The sequence below is a fragment of the Aspergillus fumigatus genome, chromosome 6, assembly GCF_000002655.1.
Source record: "Aspergillus fumigatus Af293 chromosome 6, whole genome shotgun sequence".
NCBI classification, from domain to species: domain Eukaryota; kingdom Fungi; phylum Ascomycota; class Eurotiomycetes; order Eurotiales; family Aspergillaceae; genus Aspergillus; species Aspergillus fumigatus.
In genome coordinates this window covers 1082245-1098632 of record NC_007199.1, presented here as the reverse complement: position 1 = coordinate 1098632, position 16388 = coordinate 1082245, and the positions used below count along the sequence as shown (strand labels likewise).

Below are 16388 nucleotides of genomic sequence, written 5' to 3'. Positions count from 1 at the left end.
ACCTCGCTATAACGAGAAAGTTGGACTGTTTGGAAAAACTGTCTGGATTCTTTCGTTATAACGAGGTTTTACTGTACACTAGCAAAGTAAGGCTGCAAGTGACTTCGGCTTAGGGCGAACCACCACAGTACTCGTAATACAAAGGCCAAGAAAAGCCATTTGGATCGAGTGGATTTACCCTTGATGTTATGTTACAGATCTTTTCCAATCATGGCCCTTTTCATCCAGCGATCAACTGAAGTAGATGATGCAGCACAGCTTGTACTCGTGATGAATGACAGAGTCCTCATGGCTCATCTACGAAATCAAGTGGCTGAGCATCTACGGAGAACGGGACTTGGTCGAGCCGTCGTCACGGAGATCACAAACAGCGTTTCAGATTCATCCCCGAGCAGAGAGTGAGTGCCGTGACGAGGAGAGAAAAGAGCGCATCGACCAGTTGAGCCATGTAGTTATGAGGCAGATGATACGTATCGTTCTGGTCATTGTCTCGGCTCGACGAGATGCAATGCCACACATCGACACTGCCCTGTGTTTTCGGCGGGTGGATGCCTTCGATGAGCGGAGACCTTGATGAAATTTCAACTTATACAAAACCCGCTCTACTCCGACTCCGAGAATCGCGCTACCCTCTGTGCCTGCAGTCGTTCGGCTCTTTTTACCTTCCGCATGAAATCAATATATTCGTTCACTCTCCGCTCGGCCCAGATGCATCCCCCCAGAGTCATTGCCGCAATCTGTAGAAAGACCTTAAATTGCGGAGTCAATCCCCGGTAGACTCGGGCCGTCGGAGACAGCCACTCAGAAAACCCACTGAGGGGGCCGTAGATGAATTTGGACCGTAGATGGTCCTTGGAAAAACGCAAAGTTTTCGGACGACTTGATGACGGCGACGCCGGTGGATGCGACGGAGTTGCTGCTGGGGGGGAGAACTTGAAAGGATGAGGAAGCATAAGGATCATATGCGCAAGGATGGACACGGAACCAAACTACCAATCACGAGCTGAGCGTCAGCATGTTGCACTCATTTTGCCAGCGCATACTCCTAACATGGCCCAAGCAATTGGTAAAGAACGCTTGGGCAAAGTCTGAGCATTTAAAACATGGACCCGATATGGACCCGATATGGACCCGATATGGAACTCATCTGGAAATAACAAGGAGTATCATGATCAAACCCACCCGGAACGCTCCAGTGAGGAACCCTCGAACAGCCTCCGATGTGACTTCCTCTGGAGGGTTAATGTCGCCTTTCTGACTCGATGTAGGCATGACGGAGGGGTCTGATGATGTGCCGGGAATATAAAGATGTCATGGACTGAAAAGAAAAAATGTCCAGAAGGACCGAAACAATCGTCGAACATGCAGCTGAGATGACATTTGCAGCTGTTATCATTTGATAACACTATGGAATGACGCAGCTATACATTCGGATTAAGTGATTGTCCATTTCCGGTAACAACTGAAACGCGGGACATGTTCCGCTAAAAAGAAGTGACACTGAACGAGACCCTGATTACTGCTCAGTCCTTGGAGTCGAGATATTGCTGAGACAAGCTGATTCACGATTCAATTGCACGGGAACTTTTTGGTCACCGGCTCCTAGAAACACAACCCTTCAATTACTGAACTTGCCGCCCTACATCTACACAATGCCTCTCCCCGCACGAACAGCGACCGTCTCGCGGGTGACCAACGAGACCAAGATCCAGGTGTCTCTCTCTCTCGACGGCGGCGTCCTCCCTCCATATGAGCCGTCAGATCATTTCCCTGCTCCTGAAGACCTGAAGGAGGCAGAGGCCGCCAAGCATGGCATCGTCCCCCCCAAAAATGCCGCCCATGCGACCCAGTTCACACCGACCCAGCAGATCACCGTAAGCACGGGGATCGGATTTCTGGATCACATGCTGCATGCTCTCGCCAAACACTCTGGGTGGAGTTTAGCCATCAGAGCCAAGGGAGATCTGTACAGTATGTGCTTCAGTCTCGTCCACTCGCACTATATCGTGGCTAATGTGTTGTACAGTTGACGACCACCACACCACCGAAGATACCTTCCTTGCGCTCGGTACCGCCTTTACCAAAGCTCTAGGCGCCCGGCAATCTCTTGCACGATTTGGACGCGGCGACGCTCCACTCGACGAGGCTCTCTCCTGGGCTGTGATCGACCTCTCCAGCCGTCCCTGGGCCGTGATCAACCTGGGCTTCAAGCGGGAGAAGATCGGAGACCTGAGCACCGAGATGATCACTCATGGACTGCACAGCTTCGCGCAGGCTGCCGATGTAACGCTGCATGTTGGCTGCACATACGGAGATAACGACCACCACCGTGCAGAGAGTGCGTTCAAGGCGCTGGCCGTAGCTATCCGCACTGCCTGTACCAGAAGGGTGGCTGGCGAAGTTGGAGCGGGAGATGTGGTTAGTACAAAGGGAGTGCTGTAAGGGTCCTGGAGATGTGTGAGAGGGGGAGGGGCAACTACGGATATATCAGCAGCCGGAGAGACGAAGTTACGAAGATACAGATAAATCCCAAAGAATACACTGCATTGATGCTCAATTGGAACCATTAGTCGAGATCCAAACTCGCTCCCCCAAAGAACTCTAAGCACCCAGCGCCTGCACGGCCCGCATCCAGTACGCTTTGCGTTCCTCATTTGCATCCGTCCCCACACAACTGGTGATGTACTTCTCCCACCCACCCTGGGAACCAGACTGGAGCTCCGAGCGCACGTCCTGCGAGCACTGCGTGGTGAGGAACCAAGCCCCGGAACCGAAATCATATTCCTCATTCGACAGCAACAAGTCAAGGACACCCGCCGGATCGCCAGACACGTCCTTCAACTTGTCTGCAAGAGCTGGCAGAGAAGCCGCATACTTGGCATTGAATGCAGGCGATTGCATATTCCGGGCTATTCACATCAGGGTCAACCTTCCTCTTGCAGAAATACGAATCGTAAAAAAAGAAAAAAGAAAAAACAAGGGCAAACATACTCCCCTGCCCCGCAACACCAGGGAAATGGTTCCTATTGTACTCGAAGTCCAAACTCTCAAAGGCCATCAACCCTATCACGGCCGCCTGCTCTGCAGCCGAGGTCACCTTGTACGTCTCAAACGACTTTGCGATGTTGGCCGCGGCCTGCTCGGATGTGGCGCATTCGCCCGGGGCGGGTGCGTCCGCGCACGACTTCGACTTGGGCGCGATGGTCTCGATCTGCGTTGCTGTGATCTTCACGTCTCGGGCCTGGTGCTGGGTGGTGGCGGAAGCTGGAGCCGCGTAGCCCAGGGCAGGGAGAATGAGGAAGACGAGAGAGTTGGAGAGATGAGCGGGCTTCATTGTGAGCTGCGTTACCGTGACTTGTCTATACTTCTACGGTGATCAAAATGTACCACAGACAGTATGAGTCCGTTGAGGAGATCTGAAGATGTATGAGCGGTAGTAGCTTCAAAACACTCTTTAAATGATTTGAAAAAGGAAGGCAGGTAATGCTGATGAGATAGTTACTAGTCCCACCATTCATCACCGAAGAAGCGACGGCAAGAGCCTTCATTCTCCATTGCTCGTTTCACATATTTCGGGGTGGAGTGGAAATGGCTGGTGAGACTGCGGCTGAAATCTGAATAGGATGAACAGGGGCCTATGAAGCCACTTTGTCTCATGTTCCGAGGTAGTAGTATTCGCACTGGTAGACTGTGTTAGAAATTACCAACCCAACCCGTGGTGTCTTGCTGGATTCGTCGAGCGTTGCAACCACGATTATGGCGCAGGGTGTTGCTGGACAAATCTGATTCATGCCTCGCGCAGGTCCACGCCTGGTATGCATTAGCGGCGATCTGCTAATGCGGAACTAAGAGTTGATTGGGAAACAGAGAATTGGGGCTGAAACGTGTTGCATGGTTTTCTTTCAAGCTGCATGTTGCTGACGACCAAACAGGATGGAGAACTGCTTACTGACATCTCTTGCGCCTTACTGGACCATCTGGAGCCTAAGCCTCCAATGTAGCACTTCTCCACCAGCCCTCGACTGATAAGGTGCAAGTATAGAGGCATCCATGGATTTGATATAAGAAGACAATGGTCATTTGATTAAATTGTTCATCGCGAATGTATCATCGCTTAGCAAGATTCTATTTCCGGTCTGCTTCCCAGCCGATACGTTATATCTGATAATGGGGAGGGGTACACCCATCACGAGCGTAAGTCTATAGTGACATGAAAAGTAGTGGGTCAAAAAGGGAGGTGAAAGATCAATACAAAGAAATATGTGAAAGAGACAATGGAGAATAGAAGGTGAAAAGGAAGAAGCAAAGTAGATCAGGAATCTGAGAGAGCCAAATACAAGGCGGGCAGGCTGCCTAGCAGGCTACCTCGCATGCAGATAGATCCAGGTCATCTTGCCAAAACATGTACAAGCAAGCATTTGATCCAAACAGGCGCTTCGGTCAATCCGTGACCCAAAAAAAACTCCATACATGCACGATTAAGCAGAGAAACACGGCCCAAAACTGCGTGTCTCAGAACAGTGTTGGGCCATCAGGAATAGTGGGTACAAGAAATGTTGGATGCAAGTGTCGTATCAAAATGCGTTGCGGAGCGACCACGGTCACAATTTGGGTCACAAGAAGGCGTAGAACCTTAATCGCGACGGCTATAAAGTTCGAACGAGGTCTCCGTAACATGGGCAGATTCTTCGTCTTCCTTAAAGCTAACACGGCGAAGTAGCGTAGGCATCACGCCTCGAGATCGACGTGTAGGGGAGGATAAGCGACCCAGGCCCGGTAGTTTCGAGTATCGGTAGCGGTATTTCGAGCTCAGGAGAATCATGCGCCCATAGACCCACCAGAGGCAGAACCCCACGACAGAGGCCAGGATGAAACCCAGAACAGTCAGGAACATCCAATGTTGACCCATCCAGAAAATCAACCTGGCGTCCTTACCGTGCCAGCTGTTACCGACGTGGTGAGTGAAGAAGCTCCACGAATACTTGTTGTATTCATCCTGCATGAGAATCCGAACTCGTGCAGCCTCACTCGGTTTATCTTGCATGTATTCCTTCCAAATCACTGACAGGAAGAGAGGACCAGTCGAGTACATGACGGTAATATAAGGAAGCAGCCAGCTGCGGTCGTAAGATTTCAGCAATTCAATGACTCGAAGGAAAAACGGGTGTTGGGGAACGGATCCCATGGCATCGTTCGAGATACCCGTTGGAACGGTACGGCGCACCCAAGCAGGGTAGGAGAGGAGGGGATCTAATCGCCGGTTGCAACCCTGAATCAATTCCAGTCAGCGAACAGAATTTCTCAATCCAATTTCGTAGCCATGCTCGGAACACATACATCATCAAGGTCGATATATGTACCGCCAAAGTGAGCCAGAACAAAGTATCGGATAGTATCTGCCCGTTGGATCGGGTACTTGTAGCCGTCAAATGTGTCGAGGAACCACGGATATTCGTTCTTGATAAATTCGCGGGACTTTTCGTTGGTCCATAGCTAATGCGGGTGGAGACGTTAGTATAACAAGGCAACAGTTGACGGGAAATGAAGCACATACGATGTATTCATAGTCAGGGTGCAGGTCTTTGCAGCTTTGTTGAGCCTCCCGCCACACTTCTGGGATTGTCTCGTTCTTGTATGTCTGGTGAATGATCTTGGGTATAATCTGCGGTCGTTGTTCAATTAAGCTCGAATTTGGCGAGGGAAGCTCCGCATGACGAATTGCATCGGCCGAGGCATCTTCTACCAGCAAGGATAGTAGGGTGAAGACACTGCGCACAAGAAACGATATGATGAGCAGGTTGACGATGAGAAAGATTAAGACACCGCGCCGCATCTTGGATGCTTAGTAGCACGAACGTGCAACTGTGCAACAGTACGGCCGAACAAAAGATGGACAGGGTGTCCCCAATTGAAGCGCAAATTATTGTCTGACGCGATCTCGAGTCGTAAGGGCGTGTCGTGTGCGAGGTTCTTGTGAGCGTGAAGAGGCCGCAATAATTGGCTCTGGTTTGTTGTTTATCTTCAACCTTGTTTTGCCGCCAGCTCACAGAGCAAAAAGGTTGACAATGTAAGCTCCAATTGTGGGCTCTGGAGATACTAGACTGATTATTATGCGGACAATAGTGATCGTATATGCCTGGAGGAGGATTAATGCTGTCGCAAAGCACAGGCGTTATTCAGAAGGAGGCAGATAATCGAAGAGGTTCTGTTTGCCCTAAGTTGTAACGCCCCCCCTTTTGATGAAGATCCTCAGAACTCCGCGGAAGGACTGGTGAGAATTAGGGAAAAAGTGAGAGGACCGACACAAAACGAAGCCTAGTGACGGACAACAAGCCACCACTACTACCACTGCTTATTTGTAGTAATGATAGTTGACGGTCTCAAGAAGTGATCTGAGAAGTTCGAATGGGGAAAGGGAGGCGGGGAGGGGGCCAATTTGGGGCCGTTGGGAAGAAGCGACGAATAATACGAAGCAAAGCTAACTTTTGTCAAGGATAGATTTGAAGGAATATTAGGCAAACTATAATCTTTCGACGACGTTTTGGACCTGTAGATCAATAATGGTAATGAATGTAGAACGGTCAGAGTTTCTTGGACTGGAGATTTGGAAAAATAGAGATATAAAGTTAAAAAAGACAAAAAAAATTAGAAGAAAAAAAAAAATAAAAAGGACAGGATAAAATGATATAAAAGAGCGAAGAGAAGGAACGAAGGAAGCCTAGCTACAAAGCATCAGCTAGGGAAAGACAAGTAGAGAGGGCAGTTGAAGAGCAAAAGCAAAAACATGCGAAGGGAGGCGTGGCCGCGTGTGTGTACGAGTCGTTCGATTCGCCCATGTCAACACCCCTTAACAGCGGTCCATGGTAACCACCGAAGACCCAGAGGGCCCTGGAGAGGTGGGGGCGACGGGGCCATGATACTAGAGTGTAGTGGAGCAAAGTCTTCGAATATTCGGGGAAGCCTTTAGGTTGGACTTGAGAGCCACCGCGCCAGAGCTGAGCCTCCGCCACGCTACTTGACCGAGCCCGCGAAATCCTTCCCTGATCAGGTCTAGTGTCAAACTTTCACCACGCTAGTTTATTACCAGAGTTGACGAGCAGGGCAGTGCATTGAAATTAATTACGTACCTACGCGTGACTATCTGGTAAGGTCTACCTAGAAATTTGAGAAGTATTATTCGCATATCGTCATTGAGCTGATGCAGGCGCAGGTTCAAAAAGGATAAGATCAACGGCCAGAGAACCAGTTTATATTCATGAAGCTTGCACCAATGAAACTAATGGAGCGGCAAGGTTCGTCGCTGAAACCAGGCCATTTTAGCTGATTACCTTAGTTCTACTGGTTTCTTCGTTAGTCTTTTGTTGAGACAGGAATGATAACTAAGCGGGATTGGCGCAGTTTGTTCAAAGCCTTGCTGGTATGTAAAGAGCACCGAAAGTGGTCTTCTTCTCTGCAGATTAAGCGACAATTGCTATTCTCAATGCGATATTATTTTGGATGATGATGATGATGTACCTTAGTTTCTCTTTGAGTCTACGGAGCAGGTGATCATATCTGCTCTGGTTTTACAAGGGTCTAGTGACACGTACGATTCATTAGTTGAGATCATTCCACTGTGGATTATCGGTTTTCGTTCTTATGCCTTGGCTGCGTGTAAAGGTTGAATCAATAATGAGAGGTCTGATAATAATGCAGAGCTGCTGGGGATAAGAACACTGGAGCAGGGTCTCCCTCGTACTCGTATCGCCGCTTGTGCATTGTGTAATGGCATAGGTATGTAATGTTTATGGTTTAATCTACGGAGCAGGTCTACCATGAATCCATCCTGACCAACTCAGCCAAGATAAGGCTCATTGATATTCCAAAGGCCATCGATTCCGAGGCTTGTTTCCTCAATTGGAGCCTTCTTTCCGATATCAACGACCTTGTGTTACAGAGATGGATTTTGCACCGCAGCATAAAAGCCAGTTGTCAGCCTGTCAGCCTGTCACTAAGTACGAACGAGGCACTAAAAGTATTCAAAAGTTTCAAATACTGCTGCCAATGATCTCCTGGCTTGATGTTGTTGAGGGGCTTGTCTCGGAATCGTAATGGCTGGCGTCAGGTGTAATATTACGACCTAGTGTGGCTTGGACATTACACTTGACCTACCTAGGCACCAAGAGCCTGGAACGCGCCAAGGAGTACGTATGCTCTCTTGGAGCAGGAAAACTGCGTAATGGAAAGTTGCAAAGCCACCATTGGGGCCACCATTGGGTCGAACTATGGCATGAACTTGTGAGGTACGGTCTACAGAGTACAATAACTCCGTATCCGTACTCCGTACCTACTCGGCATATCGGACATTGACAAGGCTTGCCTTTAGATCGCTTCTTAGCATCCGTCATATCGGCTGCGGCGTAGCAACTAACAAGAAGGTAGGACTCAGCGGCACGTCACATCGCAATTCTCACTCCTCGTTCAATCCAACTTATGACCTGACTTGCGTCGCTCCCATCAAATTACCTTGGTATCCCCTAAGCGGCAATGTCTTCTGATCATACTGTTGTCAGGTGGCGCTGGCAGCGGAACACTTCCAACCAAATCCTCATCAATAGGCAGACACTATTCCATAGAATTTCACAGCCTATATCATCGTAATGGAGGAGCGTCCCATTGTCCAATTCCAAACATCGCCACAGAAGACCTCATCCGCCTTGCGATCCTAGGCTTGGAGGAACGCCGAGCCTTGGTTAGGGAAGAAGGTCGAAACCCCGGCTCAAGCGTCGGCCAAGGCTTCCAAATTAATACCAGCAAATGAAGCATAACGGGCAGCTCTGTTAGACTGTTGCCATCTCGAACCAAGGAACGCCCGTCAAATCCTCAGAAAATTTGATCAAAGGTGAGTGTAGTGCTCTGCAGTGACTACAGTGGCTTGTCTCATCTGCTCTTTGCTCAGGTCTATCAGGCCTTAATTTCCAGGGCTTCAGCCTCGAGACATGCAACCATCAACCTGTAACAGACAGCCATTCATACTCCACAAGGGTCACAAGGCGTCTTACTACTCCATTTCAACCAGTCTAGCCTTGGTGCGCTTGAACTGTAAAGGGTCGAACAGCTCTTTTCTGCCAAGATACAAAAAAATTTGGAGAAAAGAAAGTCCAATGTCCATGAATATCCTACCCCACAAAGTCGGACAAACCAATCAACATTGTCACACTCTGAGGAAACAGAAGCTAAATACGTGGAAACTCATGGCATTTAAAGGCTTGGCCATGCAAGACACTTTTTCATTGGGCGAAAATGCACGCAATGGATGAAATTCGTTCAAAAACTCAAAGTGGGTCACTCATCAAGTGTGCCCTACCTTGACCCCCAGACAGTCCAGCAGAGAACTCCTCTCTTCTCTGAGATGCAACAAATGCTCTGTATCGTCATTCGAAGGTCCCTGTATCCAATGATCATTCTACTATCATAATTGTAAGACGCTCGCCAGACCATTCAATGCGAGTGTGATCTTCCAGTAGCTGGAGTCCATGCAGCTGGACATCAGAAGGATGCAGTCACGCGTCCTCCCCAGCTGGCTGTAGATGATGGAGGTGGATGTCTAACTTGGACTGTACCAGCAGCCGAGATAAGCGTGTAGTCCTGCAGTATACTAATCACTGGCTGATGTGTACTCTTGATGACCAAATGATCAACTAAAAAGTTCATGCCTTGTCGCGAGTCGAGAAATAAGTAGGGAGAGCTGAGGGCCTGAGGCAGATTGAGGAGCTGATATTCGTTAAATTTTTGTCTACAGCTGCAGTGAGGTGCTTTACCGGTATTTCTTAAGCTCTGTCTCTATTCAAGTTTAGAAGTGACTATTCGACAAAGCAATGGGTGAAATCTCCAGATGTCCCTCATCAATCATCATAACCAGAATGTCGTCGCAATAATGATTGTAGTCCACATGATACACAAGCCCACTTGAAGCCACCTTATACTGAGCACCACTGATTTCTCATAGCGGAGCGATCATAGTTTGACCCCATGTCTTGAGCCAGCTCGACCAAGTGCAGATGTGCGCTGCACCTCGCCCTTGAGTTTCTTCCAAGGTGCGTTGCATGCTTGCCGTCCAGGCCCTGGTATGTCGCGATATCTAATTATCAACACCGGAGAGTATCCCAAACAGCTGACTTAGGTGCAGGCCAATTAGTCGGAGCCTGGAGCACTAAATCCAGCCAGAGCTAAGCCGCTTCCTTCTCAGGTAATACTTATATAGGCGGCTGCTGCGTTGGATGGGTTGCTAGTGCGACTGATGTCTTGCCCTGAATATTAAGGCGCTGAAAAAAGGTTGCCCAGAATGCCAGCAAGTCATCGGACCTCAGGGGCGGCCGCGGCGGCAAAATCACGGTTCACATTATCCGTGTCTGTTCTTTGTGCCTCTCCAGCTGCTGCTCTCGGATCAAAGATTCGCCTCCACCATCGCGGCGGATCCAAGGGGCGATGGCCGCCGTGAAGAGACGGGTAGACGTCATTAAAGAAGTACCAGATGTGGCCGACAACAATGCCACAAATCTCATCCTTAGGTACAATGCCGTGCACAACCAAGCTGAAGGCCATCAAGACCCAGGGAAGATATGGCGCAGTGAAGACTAATATGCCGAGGAAACTGAGTCGAGTGTCTGGGTTGCGGCGGCTCCAGATGTACACCAAGCTGGAGGAGAGGGCGGTGCCGAGGAATGGAAGAGAGAGAAACGGTGAAATGAGGAGGAGAGAGGTCATCGCGTAGAACAATAGCCATGAAAAATGAGCGGGGGATCGGCCGGAAGATTCTTCGAGGAGTCGCGAGTACCGCTGAAGGAAAAAGACATGGAAGAGTAGATCGAGATTTAATGGACCGAAGTAGAGAAATGTTGTGAGAAGTCGCCAGTACTGCCATTAGAGTCAACCTTTGCTCCTGCTCAAATAATAGCCTCCTGATCTGCGGTTTCTTATGACGTACCTGAGACTTGAAGTAGACTGCGCGGAAGCTGTAGAACAGCTGAAATGGTGTCAGGATATGACACTGCACCAATACTGAAGTAGCCACGGTCGCAACTGTCCACCATCGAGTGACTGGAGGCATTTCGTAGAACCATTGCTCCAAAGGGAACTGCCCGCCCTGTCCACCATTTCCCCAGATGGCGGCCATTACGACGGAGATCGAGCAGTAACAGAGCGGAGAATGGGTTGAGCTTATTTAAGGAAGTGATTGACAGTGAGTGAGTGATATGAAGAACAGAACAGCAATCAATTTGTCTTAATTGAGAGCAAAGGCAGTATGATTGAATAATGTACAGAAAGCACATGTGATCTTGGACGATCTTGGATAACGTGCCAAACAGGATAAATAATAACACGGCAGGCACAAGCTCCAGGTGGCCTTTTCTCCACCTCCGAACAAACGTCAGTCGGGAATTTGCTTAGTTATGGCTTGCTTACTTGTATGATAAGCCATTCAAGGTTCTATCGTCACGTGAGATCCAAGCGCGCGCTACGCGTCAATAATTCAGATGGCTGGGACAACATATTGCCGGCGCATTGAAGAGGCAGGAAAGACATGGCGTAATTGAGGGACCACCAGCTCCTCATATCCATCCCAACTGTCTTATTTACTTTAAAGAGGACTTTTTTCGAGAATAGAGGGCTCTATGTCAAGTGGCCCCTTGTGGAATTGGTTCGACGTCAGGTCAGATGCACATTTTAACTATCTAGCTTAGCACCAAAACAAAACAAAATCCCCTTTATGCTCGCGCGAATCCCTGTCATCAGACAGAACACAGCAAATTTGTGAAAGGCCCATAATCGCACATTCGGTCGGATATTTTCGGCGGTCATACTTTTTTCGAAAAAAGGGCCCTCGAGTAACGAACCTCGCGTAACACCGAACGCATATTTGTCCACCATGCCGCCGAAGACTGGACGAGGACGTAAAGCAATTGGGGCTCCTCGAACCCAACCTCGAGATGACGGAGGTGCAGGTCCATCTAACGCTGCGGCTACAGCATCACCTTCTACTCGGGGACAGCCGCCCAAATTTCGCGGGGGAACAAGGGGGGGAAAGCGACCAGCCCACGCCCCGAGGCCGTCAGACGTCCAACGTATGTACATAAATGACTCCTTACGCAGGCATATCAAAACCTATGCAATAGCATTATCGCTAATACCGTACCAGCTGGGGACCCAACCCCTCAAGGTCGCCGACACCGGTACAAGCCGGGAACCGTCGCATTGAAAGAGATCCGCAGATACCAGCGCTCATATGACCTCCTTATTCAGAAGCTACCCTTTGCGCGACTCGTACGCGAGGTCGCATTGGAACTTCTTCCCGCCGAAGTAGGCGCGGAGCTACGGTGGCAGTCGCACGCTATTCAGGCGCTACAGGAGGCCGCCGAAGCTTTCCTCGTCCACCTTTTCGAGGATACCAATCTCTGTGCTTTGCATGCTAAGCGTGTAACGATTATGCAGAAAGATATCCAGCTCGCCCGAAGAATACGCGGTATTTGGGGCGGTCTGGGTTGATTTTGAGCTTCCAGGTTGCAATATAGCGGCGTTTGAGGAAATAAATATCAGTCAGCAAAGGGGTTAAGAAAATTATCCCTCCTATGAGGAATCAGGCGCAAGGGAGCGACGGTCCCAATATTGATTATTGCACGCAGACAGTCCACTTGTTCCGTGATATTTGATTCTCATTCGAGGCTTTTTACTACTATGTCATGGTGCGATTCAACCTCACTCAGAGTGGTGTACACGTTGCAGGCGTATGGAGAGTTGTGGAGTCATATTCAGGAAATGGGTTTCTATCTGGTTTGTGTCGTCCGTTACATTGAGATTGTTTGTGTCAGGGCCAAAGAGCCTTCCCAAGTTCAATGCATGTATATTTAGTAGTCGCCTTGCCAGCAAGGTTGAATAGTGGATGCGATGTAGTGGGTGCATCTAACTTGTGTGCACTTCAATTCCCTCAAGGAATTTGCAATTTAGCAATGTCTGGAGACTTACTCGGATTGTGCAGTTGAGATTTTCTGAACAAATTCTCGGTCAATTTCATCAGGTGTCGGAAGGCGAATACCTGCAATGTGCATATTCATGGCAGGCATCCGTGTTCATATACCGAATGCTGTAGCAGCAACTTGTTGAATCAATAGACAAGCTCCCATTTATGTATCCCAAATGCGCCAGCCATGTCCCATGTACGCAAAGATCATCACAATTGGCCATGAAGTGGTATCACAGAACAGAAGGCTAGAAAAACTGCCTTGGATAGAAGAAGCGAAAATGAAACGAAATAAGAATGACGATATAAGGAGAAGGTGGAGTCACACAGGTCGTTTCAGAGCTGGTGGTAATCCGGTCATCACGCGGTGACCCTCGTCGCGAACTCCCTCTGCTTCTTCACTTTTCCCTTGCCTTTCCAACGTCTCTGCCAGCATTTCATCAGTGACGCTGACCCAAAGTCGGTCATTGGCCTTTTTTGCCATTGCCCGGCCTGCGCGAGCGCTCTTTTCAGCTTGCTCCCCAACCACGCCGCGAAAATACTTCCAGCTCATGAACGTCAGCGTCATGCAGGTGATCTGACTGTTGCTTATTGCCGTGGCAGATTGAAGAGCCTGCTGAAGATACTGTTTGGTCTGGATGGTTGACTCTGTTTGCACTGTCGCACATACAAGGTAATAAGCCGCCTGGATATACTTGTTCGGGCTAGCCTTACAGAACGACTCGACAAGGGCCAAAGCGCTGGGAAGATTGGAGTGAGACGGATGATTTGGGTCACGGAGTATGAGAATCGTATTTAAGGCGGCAAGGATAGCGATATCGCGACGAGGATCATTTCGTGCTGTCTTGCTGGTAATTGATGATAGTGAGAGAAGAGGGGACTGGAAAATGGAAAGGGCGGCCTCCAGATCACCAGTCGCCTGGGCAAGTGCGCCCGTTGCATACTCCATCAAGCGCTGAATGGTGTCAGGGAGCTGATCCCCGAGTTCCTCTGCAATGGAGCGCAGCTCCTTTAGTGTCTGATTCGCCAGATCCCAATCTGTCCGACCACAGGCAAGAAAAACCTGATGTAGAAGAAGATTGCAGTACAGGATCCGTCGCCAACCAACGCGTCTATTTGCATTGACCATTGACTCTACAATTTCCTGCGGTGCTTTGAAGCTCCCTGCGGACTCCCGTTAGAGATTTTGGTACCTCAGAATGGAGATAGGGCATACCTTTAACCATTCGTATCCCTTCCTGTAGAAATTTCTCAGCCTTACGACCGTCGTAAGAGTTCTTTGCGCTGAGTGTGATCGAGCTGAGGAAATAGCAAAGTGCATAGAGATCGTGCTGGGGAAGCCAATTGAAACTCAATAAGAGTGTCCCATTTTGAACTTGAAGAATATCGCCCGTATCAATGGAGGAGGGTCCAGCTGATCTTCCACTCAATGGAATTGAGAAAGAGCCATCAGCACGCCAATTCGGATCATTCAATCTTTCGTCCATCAAATCTTGCATGACCTTCAATTTCTGAGATGATTGATTGACGTCGTATTCAAGGAGACTGCAACAAATATCGACCATTTGCACAAGAGTTGAGAGTTGCGGTATATGACGGAGCTCATCGTTGAGTTGATGGCTTCTTGCTACTGCAACCGCACGCTGAGCCTGTTCGATTGCATCGGAGCTCGTTCCTTGTTGCAGATGAGCAAGTGCTTCTATCACGGCCGAGATGGCCGCAACAGCTTTGTCGCCTTGTCGGTTAGCCATGTTGGAGATCTTATGTAGATGTTGCAGCGCCGAGACGGAATCCTGGTGCGCCGATGTTGATAACGAAAGTGACACCCGAAGAAAGCGAAAAGCATACTCCCAAGCCGAATGGCGATATCTGCGACTGTTAGAATCAAGCTGCGTGGAATGCAATGTGCCAACTTACGCTTCGACATCCAGTATCATACCATCGACAGCCTTCAATGAGGCTTTTGGGTTGGTCTTGTGTAGCATCCGCGCCAGAAGATGCTGCATACTATATTTGAGATCTAACATGCGATTCTGCAACACCGTAAGTAAGTTGATTATGTCCCACGAGGAACAGCAGTGCATAGCCGAGGGATGCTAACTCACTCTCTCACATAAATCAATCTGTCGAATCAAGAACGTCAGTAAACTGCCGGATTAATGGACCACTGTGCGCTGGAGCCCTTACCCCTTTGCTCAGAGCTGTTTCTGCCTCAAGATCATTCTCCGTCTCCTCAAATAGTATGCGCGCATATCGCAACCTTACAAGGGCTTCCATTCGCGGTTGTAGCCTCCAATTCTAAAGGGTAGCACCGAAATTAACTTGAATGCTCCACAGACTGGCGAAGCAATTGTTGTAACCGGGGGAAGAGGCAATCCAAACCTTTAATACTGCCTCCAGGCAACCAAGACCTGTCGCAACAAGCTTGTAATATTCCTCAATTTCCATCTCCCGCCTTGATAAAGCGACCATGGTGCCTTGACCATAAGCTGCCTTCAAATACTCATCTGCCAAGCTCAACAAGAGGACTTGATAATCTATAGGCAGCTTGGTTGGCTTTTGCACAGCTTGCGGAGCGTTCTGTCGTTGCACTTGTTTTTTAGAGCCCTGGCGCTGCATTTTCTGTTGGACTTCCGGTGAAGGAGCCGGGACCAGGACTTGAGGGAGGGGTTTCTTCGCCTGCACGGGAGGCGCGGGTTTCGATGCCGACGGAACGGGAGGAGCAGGTCTCAAGGATGGAACAGAATCGGCAGATTTCGATGACAGAGGAAGTGCGGGTTTCGGGGATGGCACAGAAGGAGCGGTAGCTACTGAATTTGAACTTGGAACCGAAGGCGCTGGAAGAGCAACCTGAGAGTACTGGTTGAAGACATTATTCCTTGGGTTTAGGGTTGGGGCTGTCTGATATGCCGATTGTGTCGATGGCGCGGGTGTTGATTGTGCAGACGTTGAGGCGCTTGCGACAGCTGGGGAACGGTTGCTGTTGCCTGCAACAGAAACCATGGGTTGGGCACCATATTGGGTTGAGCCATGGGCAAGTTGAGATGACGAGGCAGGGGGAAGAAGCGGTTGATGGAACACGTCAGATGGATTCACATATTGCTGTTGCGGCTGCTGTTGCGGCGGCTGCTGTTGGTGGTGCGATTGTGGTTGATGTTGATGCTGCTCTATATTATATGCTTGCCCGTAGGACGAGTATGGCGAAATAATAGTCTGGGGGTAAGCGACAGGTTTGCCATACTCATATGGCGAAACGTTTGAGTCGGCATTGTTATACAGTAGCTGCTGCGGTTGTTGCAAATACTGCGGAGGATATTGACCGTTATGAGATGGTGGGTAGTTCATCGCCCCCGAACGCAAATAACTGTCATGGAATCGCAACACTCTGCTA

The 16388-nt window shown here is 49.3% G+C and overlaps 7 protein-coding genes across 7 annotated transcripts; 2 read left to right on the top strand and 5 right to left on the bottom strand.

Annotated features, from left to right (window-relative positions):
* Window positions 1-154: 154 nt before the first annotated feature.
* AFUA_6G04705 (uncharacterized protein) lies at window positions 155-1272 on the bottom strand (the record flags this gene model as incomplete). Its single annotated transcript, XM_001481402.2, has 2 exons — window positions 155-989; window positions 1183-1272. The coding sequence occupies 2 exons, from the start codon at window positions 1270-1272 to the stop codon at window positions 603-605; spliced, it is 477 nt and encodes a 158-aa protein (XP_001481452.1). The 3' UTR covers window positions 155-602.
* Window positions 1273-1652: 380 nt separating this feature from the next.
* On the top strand, window positions 1653-2442 carry his3 (imidazoleglycerol-phosphate dehydratase HIS3; the record flags this gene model as incomplete). The annotated part of the gene is made up of 2 exons (XM_742515.1): window positions 1653-1971; window positions 2027-2442. The coding sequence occupies 2 exons, from the start codon at window positions 1653-1655 to the stop codon at window positions 2440-2442; spliced, it is 735 nt and encodes a 244-aa protein (XP_747608.1).
* Window positions 2443-2601: 159 nt separating this feature from the next.
* Window positions 2602-3903, bottom strand: AFUA_6G04690 (uncharacterized protein; the record flags this gene model as incomplete). Its single annotated transcript, XM_742516.2, has 2 exons — window positions 2992-3903; window positions 2602-2909 (listed from the first exon to the last, which is right to left on the bottom strand). Exons 1-2 carry the CDS (start codon window positions 3332-3334, stop codon window positions 2602-2604), a joined length of 651 nt encoding a protein of 216 aa, XP_747609.1. The 5' UTR covers window positions 3335-3903.
* Window positions 3904-4050: 147 nt separating this feature from the next.
* mitA (glycosyltransferase family 32 protein) lies at window positions 4051-6900 on the bottom strand. The gene is made up of 3 exons (XM_742517.2): window positions 5555-6900; window positions 5338-5493; window positions 4051-5269 (listed from the first exon to the last, which is right to left on the bottom strand). Exons 1-3 carry the CDS (start codon window positions 5831-5833, stop codon window positions 4634-4636), a joined length of 1071 nt encoding a protein of 356 aa, XP_747610.1. The 5' UTR covers window positions 5834-6900; the 3' UTR covers window positions 4051-4633.
* Window positions 6901-9666: 2766 nt separating this feature from the next.
* On the bottom strand, window positions 9667-11402 carry derA (putative ER-associated proteolytic system protein Der1). The gene is made up of 2 exons (XM_742518.2): window positions 10967-11402; window positions 9667-10896 (listed from the first exon to the last, which is right to left on the bottom strand). The coding sequence occupies exons 1-2, from the start codon at window positions 11153-11155 to the stop codon at window positions 10336-10338; spliced, it is 750 nt and encodes a 249-aa protein (XP_747611.1). The 5' UTR covers window positions 11156-11402; the 3' UTR covers window positions 9667-10335.
* Window positions 11403-11908: 506 nt separating this feature from the next.
* Window positions 11909-12525, top strand: AFUA_6G04660 (histone H3 family protein; the record flags this gene model as incomplete). The annotated part of the gene is made up of 2 exons (XM_742519.1): window positions 11909-12104; window positions 12179-12525. The coding sequence occupies 2 exons, from the start codon at window positions 11909-11911 to the stop codon at window positions 12523-12525; spliced, it is 543 nt and encodes a 180-aa protein (XP_747612.1).
* Window positions 12526-13319: 794 nt separating this feature from the next.
* Window positions 13320-16342, bottom strand: AFUA_6G04650 (uncharacterized protein; the record flags this gene model as incomplete). Its single annotated transcript, XM_742520.1, has 5 exons — window positions 13320-14161; window positions 14214-14866; window positions 14915-15030; window positions 15185-15295; window positions 15380-16342. 5 exons carry the CDS (start codon window positions 16340-16342, stop codon window positions 13320-13322), a joined length of 2685 nt encoding a protein of 894 aa, XP_747613.1.
* Between the last annotated feature and the right edge of the window lie 46 nt (window positions 16343-16388).

Excerpts from the sequence above, each read along its gene's own strand:
- mitA (XM_742517.2), bottom strand. The coding sequence starts at position 5,833 with ATGCGGCGCGGTGTCTTAATCTTTCTCATCGTCAACCTGCTCATCATA. Across the intron at positions 5,494-5,554 it reads ACCCTGACTATGAATACATC|CTATGGACCAACGAAAAGTC; the intron begins GTATGTGCTTCA and ends CACCCGCATTAG. Across the intron at positions 5,270-5,337 it reads CATATATCGACCTTGATGAT|GGTTGCAACCGGCGATTAGA; the intron begins GTATGTGTTCCG and ends GAATTGATTCAG.
- derA (XM_742518.2), bottom strand. The coding sequence starts at position 11,155 with ATGGCCGCCATCTGGGGAAATGGTGGACAGGGCGGGCAGTTCCCTTTG. Across the intron at positions 10,897-10,966 it reads CAGTCTACTTCAAGTCTCAG|TACTGGCGACTTCTCACAAC; the intron begins GTACGTCATAAG and ends CTCTAATGGCAG.